We start from the raw sequence: 12392 nt of genomic DNA, 5'->3' as shown, positions 1-12392 counted from the left end.
TAGGGCCTTTTGGGCCACAGTAAGGACTTTGGATTTATTTTGAGGCTAACGGGAAACCATCGGAAGTTTTAAGCTGAGTCTGTCAGGATATGATTTACATTTTAAAAGATCATTCTGGATGCTGTATGGAGGATGTAAGGAACTCAAAGTACGGCCAGGCATGGTGGCTCATGCCCGTAATCCCAGCAACTTTGGGAGGCCGAGGCAGGTGGATCGCTTGAGCTCGGGAGTTCAAGACCAGCCTGGCCAACATGACGAAACCCCGTCTCCACTAAAAATACAAAAATTAGCTGGGTATGGGGGTAGGCACCTGTAATCCCAGCTACTTGGAGGCTGAGGCAGGAGAATCACTTGAACCCAGGGGATGGAGGTTGCAGTGAGCCAAGATTGAGCCACTGCACTCCAGCTTGGGTGACAGAGCAAGGCTCCATCTCTAAATAGATAAATAAATAAATCTAGAGTATAAGCAAAATATTTAGGCACCTACCATGATAGTCCAGGTGAGATGATGGGCCCATAACTAGGGTAATTGGTGGCTGTAGAGAAAGCAAGAAATAGATTAATTCAATATATATTTTGGACTCCCCTCCTTCCCAGAAAAAACACAAATTGCTGCTAGATTGGATGTTCAGGGTAAGGAGTGTGAAGGCATTGATGAAGAAAAAGAGAAGCCAAAGACAAGTCTTACATTTTTATTTTGAGTAACTGTTGGAATAGAGGAAAAGCAGGTGAGGACCAAGGTTGGAGATGACAAGAGAGCCCCATTTTGGACACTTCAAGTTTGAGATGCCAGTTGCCCTATAAACTTAAAAGTATCTCGGATCTACCAGAAATTTGATATTTGAAATGGTTAAAGCAAAAATAACATTGTTAACATAAGTATAAGAAACCATGGGAAGGCACAGTGGCTCACGCCTGTAATTCCAGCACTTTGGGAGGCCAAGGCAGGCAGATCACTTGAGGTCAGGAGTTCGAGACCAGCCTGGCCAACATGGCGAAACCCCCTCTCTACTAAAAATACAAAAATTAGCCAGGCGTGGTGGTACGTGCCTGTAATCCTGGCTACTCAGGCTGAGACACAAGAATCGCTTGAACCCAAGAGGTGGAGGTTTCAGTGAGCTGAGATTGCGCCACTGCACTCCAGCCTGGACTGGACTGAGACTCCGTCTCAAAAAAAAAAAAAAAAAAAAAAGAGAAACCATGGGAGGCTTTTAAATTTATAATCCTGTAATAGGGAAAGCCTTTCTAAGTATGACAAAACCCAGAAGTCTAGAAAACAATAAATTCAGCTAAATTTTTAAAGATCTATAGGGCAAAGCCCATGTTAAAGTAAAAAGAAAACAACAAACTGGGGGAAATACCTGAAACAGTCAGAAATGGCCAATTACCCTAATATATAAAAAGCTCCCAGAAATCAAGAAGAAAGCCATTAACCCAATAAAAAACTGGACAAAGATATAGATAATGTATAAAAAGTAAAATTCAAATGCTTCTTAATCATAAGAAACAACTAACTTCACATAAGAGAAATGCCAGATAAATCTACACTAAGTTGCCATTTTTCACCTATCAAATTAGCAAAGATCAGAAAGTTTGAATTGACACCTTTAGTGTTTGAGTAATTTTTTCACAGTGCTTCTGAGCCAAAAGAAATCCCTAAAAGTTTCACTTATTAACTAGTTAATTTTAAACAATTTAATGAGTATTCATTAAGCTTATTGGCCATTTGAATAAATAATACACTTAAGTTGAAAGAAGATATTTTTATTTCATTCTTAAGTACAGTTATTAATGGGATGTGTACAACTACTTAAACCTGGGAATTAGACTGGACACTTGCCCTCCTCATTTCCTGTTCACTAATTTTTGTGTGGTACTTTACCACAGGAACCATCAAAACCTAGCTTTGCAAAGATTTATGTCATTAAAAGGAGTATATTTGGCTGGGCATGGTGGCTCACGCCTGTAATCCCAGCACTTTGGGAGGCCAAGGCGGGCAGATCACGAGGTCAGGAGATCGAGACCATCCTGGCTAACACGGTGAAACCTTGTCTCTACTAAAAATACAAAAAATTAGCCAGGCATGGTGGCACGCGACTGTAGTCCCAGCTACTCAAGAGGCTGAGGCAGGAGAATCGCTTGAACCCGGGAGGCGGAGGTTGCAGTAAGCTGAGATTTCGCCACTGCACTCCAGTCTGGGCGACAGAGCAAGAGTCCATCTCGAAAAAAAAGGAATATATTCATGACATTTTGGTGATTTAAAAAATTTTTTAAAAAGGAATAATAACCAGGCACAGTGGCTGACACCTGTAATTCCAACACTGGGAGGCCAAGGTGGGCAGATAGCTTGAGCTCAAGAGTTCGAGACCAGCCTGGGCAACATGGTGAATCCCCATCTCTACCAAAATACAAAAAATTAACTGGGTGTGGTGGTGCATCTCTGTGGTCCCAGCTATTCAGGAGGCTGAGGTGGGAGGATCACTTGAGCCTGGGAGTTAGAGGTTTCAGTGAGCCGAGATCATGCTACTGCACTCCAGCAGCCTGTGTGACAGTGAGACCCTGCCTCAAAAAGAAGGAATACGTTGAGATCCAGTATTGAACATGTGAACTACCTTGAGCACGTAGTTCTAGCTTGTAGCAATATCTGTCATGCAGTGTCTGACAAATGTTGCTGTTTCGCTCAAAATTTTAAAATATCCTGATGCACCCCTGTACATTAACTGTGGTGCTCCTGGGACACCTGTGTGCAGAATTCGGAACTGTAGAAATAGCCTTCACATTGCTGGTGGGAGTATAAAATTCACATGGCGTTTGTGGGGAGATGGAAGTTTCCCAGGGTCTATCAAAATTCTACATGTGCATATGCTACAACCCAGCAGGTCCACTTATAGAAATTGTATTCTATATTCTTCCACAATATCTATGAATGAATAATTAGCTTAGCCCTTATGGTATTATTTTTCGTGCAGCAAAATATTAGGAAAAAACTAAATGTCCCAATAGAGGCCTAGTTAAATAGGGCACATCTATGCAATGATATAATATATAGCTATTTATTCTCAAAGAGTGGGAGCTCTTTGAGAGTCAGTGTGGAATAACTGTAAAATATATTACGGAATGACAAAAGCAGTTTTCATGGTATGTTGATACATCCTTTGTGTAAAAAGAGGGAAAGGCTGGGTGTGGTGCCTCACGGCTGTAGCCCCAGCACTGTGGGAGGCAGAGGTGGCTGGATCACGAGGTCAAGAGATCGAGACCATCCTGGCCAACATGGTGAAACCCCGTTTCTACTAAAAATACAAAAATTAGCTGGGCATGGTGGTGTGCGCCTGTAGTCCCAGCTACTCAGGAAGCTGAGGCAGGAGAATCGCTTGAACTTGGGAGGCAGAGGTTGCAGTGAGCTGAGATCAACACCACTGCACTCCAGCCTGGGTGACAGAGCAAGACTCCATCTCAAAAAAAAAAAAAAAAAAAGAGGGAAAGAAATATATATGTATTGGTTCATATTTGCATCTGTTACCTTTGGGAAGCTGCATCAGAAGTTGATAATACAAGTTACTTAACCTTTGGGGAGAAGAAATAGGTGAGAGGCTTTTTAATCAATATCTTTGTTCCCTTTGAATTTGGAACTATGTAGAATTTACTACTTTTCAAAAATGTTAAAACTTAAATTAGAAACAAAATTTAATGTAAAATAGTTTTACCACTAAAATAGTCATGCATTTATTTCTTTATCAATATAGTATTAATGCTGAATAATTTTTAGTAATGAAATTCTAATATCTAATGAATCAAGACTGGACATTTAACACTTTATTTTGTTTTATTTTCAGGATTTAGAAAACTACATATTGGAACTTATCCCTACGTTGCCACAATTAGATGGTCTGGAAAAATCTTTCTACTCCTTTTATGTTTGTACAGCAGTTAGGAAGTTCTTCTTCTTTTTAGATCCTTTAAGAACAGGTAAAAGAAAATCTTATCTAACTTAGATATTATGAGGATATTATTATATCTAAATCTCAATAACTAGAGAAAACTCTTGAAAAATATCATTTATTTTCCTGTCACTGCCATTAAAAATTTGGTGAATTTCAAGGAGATAAAAAGGTAGAAAAAACAGTAGCAGTACTTTGGTTATGTTTATCTGAAGATCTTTTATGATTTAATTGCACTGACCATAACCTGCTGTGTGACAGATGGAGGGACATCACCTAACAGTGAAGAAGTATGAAGTGGGTAGTCAGTCATAAATACCTCCTTCCAGTTCTAGGAAGCCAGTTATTTGCATATAATTTGCTGTCTCTGCTGTGTGACATACTGCAGAATTATTCTCTTTTTGATGAAAAATATGTATTTGGAAATATGAGAGCCATTTAGCCAGTGATGCATATTTTTCTTATTCTCTATAAGGATCGGATTGGTAAATATGGCCTCATTAACAGTTTGTTTTATTAACTGTTCAAACCTGCCCAGACTTAACTACATGTAACTGGAGCAGAGGAAAGGACAGAGAAGGTCCAAATCAAAGTGCCTGATTGTACTTCTGTCCTTGAAAATTCAGCTATGGGCCTGGCACAGTGGTTCACGCCTGTAATCTCAGCACTCTGGGGGGCTGAGTTGGGTGGACCACTTGAACTCAGGAGTTCAAGATCAGCCTGGGCAACATGGTGAAACTTTTTCTCTACAAAAAAAATACAAAAATTGGCTGGACACGGTGGCTCACACCTGTAATCCCAGCTACTCGAGAGGCTGAGGCAGGAGAATTGCTTGAACCCAGGAGGCAGAGGTGAGCCGAGATCGCGCTATTGCATTCCAGCCTGGGCAACAAGAGGGAAATTCCGTCTCAAAAAAAAAAAAAAAAAAAAAAAAAAAACTAGCCAGGCGTAGTGGCACACGCCTGTAGTCCCAGCTACTTGGGAAGCTGCTGAAGTGGATCACTTGAACCCAGGAGGCAGAGGTTGCAGTGAGCCAAGATCGGGCCACTGCACTTCAGTCTGGGCAACAGAGCCAGACCTTGTGTCCAAAAAAAAAAAAAAAAAAATCCAGTTATGAATCCAATCACAGCATATGGTAGCTGACAGTGTTTTTTGAACTCCTCTACTATAAGTACACACATATATACTTTTTCAAATTTTACAAAATAATATCACGTTTTGACTTATGTAGTATGCTAAGCATTTTACATGGATTCATTCATTTTCATCTCATAACCCCATAAGGAAGGTACATTATTGTCCACATTTTATGTGTAAGGCAACTGAGACTTTGCTAGGTTACATATTTAAAAGTGGCATTCAAACTCCAATCTGGGCTGGGTGTGGTGGCTCACACCTGTAATCCCAGCACTTTGGGAGGCTGAGGTGAGAAATCACTAGTGCCTAGGAGTTCAAGACCAGCCCTGGCAAGACAGACCTCTTCTGTATAAAAAAGCAGCAGCAGCCAGGCGCAGTGGCTCACACCTGTAATCCCAGCACGTTGGGAGGCTAAGATGGGTGAATCATCTGAGGTCAGGTGTTCAAGACCAGCCTGGCCAACATAGTGAAACCCCATCTCTACTAAAAATAGAAAAAATTAGCTGGGTGTGATGGTGGGTGCCTGTATTCCCAGCTACTTAGGAGGCTGAGGCAGGAGAATCGCTTGAACCCAGGAGGCAGAGATTGCAGTGAGCTGAAATCACACCATTGCACTCCAGCCTGGGCAACAAAGAGCGAAACTCTGTCTCAAAAAAAAAAAAAGAACAAGAACAAGACAAAACAAACTCTGCTCTTAAACCACACCTGTTTACCTGCGTATTGCTTTCTAGTCCAGAAACTGCCAAAAATAAATGGAGACAGTGTCCCTGTTCGTGTACCAGCAGTACTATATCTATAATCACAACTTTTTTGAAAATCTGACATCAGTATAATTTTAGAATTTACCACTTAGATTTATATAGTTGAGGTATACAAGTAGAGATGTTATTAAATGTTGCCTGTAGGTTTCTCTCTTTTTTTTTTGCAGGGTGGGGATGGAGTTTTGCTCTTGTTCCCTAGGCTGTAGTACAATGGCTTGATCTCAGCTCACTGCAACCTCTGCCTCCCAGGTTCAAGCGATTCTCCTGCCTCAGCCTCCAGAGTAGCTGGGATTACAGGTGCCCTCCACCACACCCAGCTAATTTTTTGTGTTTTTAATAGAGATGGGGTTTCACCATGTTGGCCAGGCTGGTCTGGAACTCCTGACCTCAGGTGATCCATCTGCCTCAGCTTCCCAAAGTGCTGGAATTACGCAGTGAGCCACCGCGCCCAGCCAAGATTTCCCTTTTTGTAGCAATATGTAATAAGGACTTTGGAGCATAAGAGCTAGAAGCTTTAAAATATCAATTGTGTGATTGCTCTTGTTAAAAAAATTTTTTTTAATTAATTGAGTTGCTCTTTTCTTAAAATGAAATTAATTATGTTTGTTTATGTTCTTAAAGGAAAGATAAAAATTCAAGATATTTTAGCATGCAGCTTCCTAGATGATTTATTGGAGGTAAATGTTTTTAAACTACTTAATTGTATCACTTGACAGTTGCTATCTTCTAATTATGTCTTTGTGTTCCATTAGCTAAGGGATGAGGAACTGTCCAAGGAGAGTCAAGAAACAAATTGGTTTTCTGCTCCTTCTGCCCTAAGAGTTTATGGTATGTTCCTATCATAATGCTAAAATTTGAATTATCCATTCTTCAGGAAATTGGTGTTCAGAGGACAGTTTTATACATACACTGATACACCTTAAGATCAAAATATTTAATTACCTTAAGCTTTAGTATTCTACATTACCAAAATTTACTTGCTTAAATACCGATGTTTTAACTTTTTGGACTCCCCCCAACCTTTTCTTTTTGAAGACAGGGTCTCACTCTGTCACACTGGCTGGAGTGCAGTGACATGATCACGGCTCAGTGCAGCCTTGAAGTCCTAGGCTCAATCCTCTCACCTCAGTGCCCCTACCCCACCCACCCCACCGCCCCCAGTACTGGGTCTACAGGCGCCATGCCTGGCTAATTTATTTTATGTTTTTTTAAGAGATGGGATCTCACTGTGTTGCCCAGGCTGGTTTCAAACTCCTGGGCTCAAGCAGTCCACCTGCCCTGACCTCCCAAAGTGTTAGGATTATAGGCATGAGGCACTGCACCCAGCAGAACCCTTTTTAAGTTATACACTTCCTTTTCAATAGAACGGAATGTAATTTGATCCTTGTTGACTCAGGAGCATCATTATGAACATTAGCTATTGTCATGCTTTGTTGATAAAATGCTATTCCCAGGGTCTACTGATGGAGCTAATCTACATTATCTTGTTGGGTGGTCTTTTGACTCCTTTGGCTTTTTTTTTTTTTTTTTGGAGATGGAGTCTTGCACTGTTACCTGGGCTGGAGTCCAGTGGCATGATCTTGGCTCACTGCAACCTCCACCTCCCAGGTTCAAGCGATTCTCCTTGCCTCAGCCTCCCAAGTACCTGGGATTACAGGCGCTTGCCACCACACCCGGCTAATATTTTTTTTTTTTTTTTTTTTTTTTTTTAGTAGAGACGGTGTTTCACTATGTTGGCCAGGCTGGTCTGGAACTCCTGACCTCTGATCTGCCCTCAGCCTCCCAAAGTGCTGGGATTACCGGCGTGAGCCACCACGCCCGACCTCCTTTTGGCATTCTTATCTCTACTTTCAAGTGCTAGCATTTCAGTGCTTTTTGTTGGCCTCTACCTCCATTTAATTTAGAAACCTAGGAATGTTTAAAAAGACTGCAAACTGAAAACAAATAATGATGTAAGTGAAACAGCCCAGAGACTATGGCCTTCATGATGGGTTTTTTTGGCTGTTTCTAGCCCAAGGGTTTTTCTGATCAAGATTGCAAAGGTAGCTGATAGTATTACACATAGGCCACTACCCTAATCATAACATGAATAGTTTGAAAATCAAAATATTAACCAAGAAAAAACTTTTTGTTAGTCTATTCTTCTGGTTAAAATTTTATTGTGGTCATACGTGTCTTTATTATTTTTCTTCCCAAGGCCAGTACTTGAATCTTGATAAAGATCACAATGGCATGCTCAGTAAAGAAGAACTCTCACGCTATGGAACAGCTACCATGACCAATGTCTTCTTAGACCGTGTTTTCCAGGAGTGTCTCACTTATGATGGAGAAATGGTAGTAGTTTAAATCTGCTGCTAAGTTTTAAAAGTTTAGGCTCCCAGAGTTTCCACAAACCCTTTTCTTGATGTAATACAGCCCTTTTTTTTTTGAGACAGAGTCTTGCTCTGTCGCCTAGGCTAGAGTGCAGTGGTGTGATCTCAGCTCAATGCAACCTCCACTTCCTAGGTTCAAGTGATTCTCCTGCCTCAGCCTCCGGAGTAGCTGGGATTATGGGTGCATACCACCGCATCCAGCTAATTTTTGTACTTTTAGGAGAGATGGGGTTTCACCAGGTTGGCCAGGCTGGTCTTGAACTCCTGACCTCAGGTGATCTGCCTCCCAAAGTGCTGGGATTACAGGCGTGAGCCACCACACTCGGCCCAGCTTTATTTATATCACTGTGTAACAGTGTCTTTAAAATGTGTAAACTGATCAAATTACTTGAGATTCAGAGTCTTTGGTCTTAACGTAAATTAAAACATCTGCATTATGGCCTCAGGGCAAATAGAAAAGCTTATTTTGTTCATTTCATTGTCAGTGCACCTACTATACAGTAGTGCATTCTAGTTTTTTTTTTTTAAAAAAAAGCTGAGGCCAGGCTTGGTAGCTTATGGTTATAATCCCAGCGCTTTGGGAGGCCAAGGCCACAGAACCACTTAAGGCCAGTCGTTCAAAACTAGCCTGAGCAATACAGCGAGACTGTCTCTACAAAAAATAAAAAAATTACTTGGGCATGGATGGAATGTGCCTGTAGTATAGCTACTCGGGAGGCTGAGGCAGGAGGATTGCTTGGCCTGAGGAATTTGAGGCTGCAGTGAGCTATGATGAGGCCACTGCACTCCCGTCTGGGCAGTAGAGTGAGACCATGTCTCTTAAAAGCTGAAACATTAGTAAATTATTCTGGCTATTTTCATTTAGATAGTTCCGTCATTAAATTACCAGGTCAAATGTAGTAACACATATGCCATGATTTAATTCTGAGAATCAGGTTGTATTAGTCTCTAGAAGTGGCTATATGAACAGCTGAAGATAACATGCACTTGTCTTTTTATTAGGACAATGCAAAATACTTGAGAAGGAAAATTCTAAACAGCATTTTAAAATCACCATTTTTGCTGCTAAAAACATGGGTTAAGAATCTGATAACTTTGGGAGGCCGAGGCGGGTGGATCACAAGGTCAGGAGATTGAGACCATCCTGGCTAACACGGTGAAACCCCGTCTCTACTAAAAATACAAAAAATTAGCTGGGCGCGGTGACGGGCACCTGTAGTCCCAGCTACTCCAGAGGCTGAGGCAGGAGAATGGTGTAATGGTGTGAACCCGGGAGGCGGAGCTTGCAGTAAGCCGAGATGGCGCCACTGCACTCCAGCCTGGGCAACTGAGCGAGACTCCGTCTCAAAAAAAAAAAAAGAATCTGATAAATTTCCCAAACCAGTTATGCTTAAAAAATAGTCATATTGTCATGAGAATGGGGGTCTTACATTTATCATTTAGCTTCAATAGCAGTTTGCTAAATAACACCATTAGTAACAACAAAAGAAAAGAGGGGAAAAGGCACAGAAAATTTACTTTGTAACTCCCACAGCTGTAAACAATAGACAGTGAGGAGCTTATATTATTAATATAATGATTCCTGATGAATAGAGAAAATCAGGCTACAACTATGGATGAAGTCAGATCACAATCTGCATTCTTTAACTCTTTAGTGCTATTTATGCAGAAAGGAACTTTTCTAAGAATATAAAATTGTTATCTAAGTGAGAACCTCCCAATTACTACTTTTTACCATTAAAAAAAAAAAATCTGAGTATCCTGTTTTTTTGTTTTGTTTTGTTGTTTTTGTTTTTGTTTTAGATGGAGTCTCCCTCTGTCGCCCAGGCTGGAGTGCAGTGGCGCGATCTCGGCTCACTGCAAGCTCCGCCTCCCGGGTTCACGCCATTCTCCTGCCTCAGCCTCCCGAGTAGCTGGGACTACAGGCGCCCGCCACCACGCCTGGCTAATTTTTTTTTGTATTTTTAGTAGAGACGGAGTTTCACCGTGTTAGCCAGTATGGTCTCGATCTCTTGACCTTCTGATCTGCCCGCCTCGGCCCCCCAAAGTGCGTATCCTGTTTTTATAGGGAAGGCTTTCTGTTCTCTTCATGTCTTTCTGGCCTCTCCATTTTGCCTTTTTATGGATGAGAACAGTGTCAGCTCACTGTAAAATGTCTGGCAATCTCAAGACAGCTTCTTATTGGAAATCTGAATTAAAAATTTTAAACAATATTTTAAAATAGCAATTTAAATATACTGTTCTGAGACTGGGCACGGTGGCTCACACCTGTAATCCTAGCATTTTGGGAGGCCGAGGTGGGTGGATCACCTGAGGTCGGGAGTTTTGAGACCAGCCTGACCAACTTGGAGAAACTGCTTCTCTACTAAAAATACAAAATTAGCCAGGCGTGGTGGTGCATGCCTGTAATCCCAGATACTCAGGAGGCTGAGGCAGGAGAATGACTTGAACCCGGGAGGCAGAGGTTGTGGTGAGCCAAGATCGCGCCATTGCACTCCAGCCTGGGCAACAAGAGCGAAACTCCATCTCAAAAAAAAAATACTGTTCTGTTCATTCCAGATAAAAAATTTGTTTTTCAAAATAACTGCACTGAAATGAAGTTATAAGTTTATAGCTTAGTCATCTGTTTCAAAAGTTTGAAGCAGGATGCAGTAGTTCATCCCTCTAGTCCCAGCACTTTGGGAGGCCGAGGCCAGATGATTGCTTGAGCCCAGGAGTTTGAGACTAGCATGGGTAATACAGGAAAACCCCATCTCTACAAAGAATTTAAAAAATTAGCCAAGTGTGATGGCGTGCACCTGTAGTCTCAGCTGCCTCGGAGGCTGTAGTGGGAAGATTGCTTGAGCCTGGGAGATCAAGGTTGCAGTGAACTATGATTGTACCACTGCACTCCAGCCTGGTTGATAAAGTGAGACCCTGTCTCAAAAACAAGAATAATGAAAGAAAATTATAGTTTAACACAGCAAATCTCTCATAAAAAAATGAACTAGGGCTGGGCACAGTGGTGCATGCCTATAATCCCAGCACTTTGGGAGGCCGGGGCAGGCGGGTCACTTGAGGTCAGGAGTTTGAGACCAGCTTAGGTAACATGGAAAATCCTGTCTCTACTAAAAATATAAAAATTAGCTGGGCATAGTGGTGTGCACCTGTATTCCCAGCTACTTGGGAGGCTGAGACAGGAGAATCACTTGAACCTGGGAGGCAGAGGTTTCAGTGAGCTGAGATTGCACCACTGCACTCCAGCCTGGGCAATAGAGCAAGACTCCGTCTCAAAAAAATAAATAAATAAAAAAGAACTATGTCCTCAAAACTGTCCTGTGTAGATTATATATAGAATTCCTATGGCTGGGCACGGTGGCTCATGCCTATAATCCCAGCACTTTGGGAGGCTGAGGCGGGTGGATCACCTGAGGTCGGGAGTTCGAGACCAGCCTGACCAACATGGAGAAACCCCATCTCTACTAAAAATACAGAATTAGCCAGGCATGGTGGCACATGCCTGTAATCCCAGCTACTCCGGAGGCTGAGGCAGGAGAATTGCTTGAACCCGGGAGGTGGAGGTTGTGGTGAGCCGAGATTGTGCCATTGCAACTCCAGCCTGGGCAACGAGAGTGAAACTCTGTCTCGAAAAAAATTTCCTAGAAACCAATATTAAGTATATAAATGGATTTCTCATTTCATAACTTAGGGAAAAAATTAAATTTGCCACCTTTGATTGCAAAATAGCTTCAAATCATAAGATATTCACTTGAAAGTTAATTTCAACTAAGGCCTCTAATGAACATTATTTTCTGTTCTGTAGGACTATAAGACCTACTTGGACTTTGTCCTTGCATTAGAAAACAGAAAGGAACCTGCAGCTCTACAATATATTTTCAAACTGCTTGATATTGAGAACAAAGGATACCTGAATGTCTTTTCACTTAATTATTTCTTTAGGGTAAGTCTCATTTGCATAAGTGAGTCATTGTTCCTTAAGATATATCATTTTGTTGCTGCCGGTGCAGTGGCTCACGCCTGTAATCCCAGCACTTTGGGAGGCCGAGGCAGGTGGATCACAAGGTCAGGAGATAGAGACCATCCTGGCTAACATGGTGAAACCCCGTCTCTACTAAAAATACAAAAAATTAGCCAGGTGTGGTGGTGGGTGCCTGTAGTACCAGCTATTTGGGAGGCTGAGGCAG

General features: G+C 41.7%; 1 protein-coding gene across 3 annotated transcripts in view; it reads left to right on the top strand.

Annotated features, from left to right (window-relative positions):
* Positions 1-12392, top strand: part of PPP2R3C (protein phosphatase 2 regulatory subunit B''gamma) — a 36883-nt gene that overhangs the window by 19137 nt on the left and 5354 nt on the right. For all 3 annotated transcript variants that reach the window (XM_016925743.3, XM_063792672.1, NM_001246654.1), the window contains 5 exons: positions 3834-3966; positions 6458-6513; positions 6589-6664; positions 8034-8170; positions 12011-12148. In XM_016925743.3, coding sequence (XP_016781232.1) covers positions 3834-3966; positions 6458-6513; positions 6589-6664; positions 8034-8170; positions 12011-12148 — 540 coding nt within the window. The remainder of the gene's footprint in view (positions 1-3833; positions 3967-6457; positions 6514-6588; positions 6665-8033; positions 8171-12010; positions 12149-12392) is intronic.

This window comes from Pan troglodytes, chromosome 15 (assembly GCF_028858775.2).
Source record: "Pan troglodytes isolate AG18354 chromosome 15, NHGRI_mPanTro3-v2.0_pri, whole genome shotgun sequence".
NCBI lineage: Eukaryota > Metazoa > Chordata > Mammalia > Primates > Hominidae > Pan > Pan troglodytes.
The sequence above is the reverse complement of the archived record's forward strand: the minus strand, read 5'-3'. Positions and strand labels throughout refer to the sequence as shown.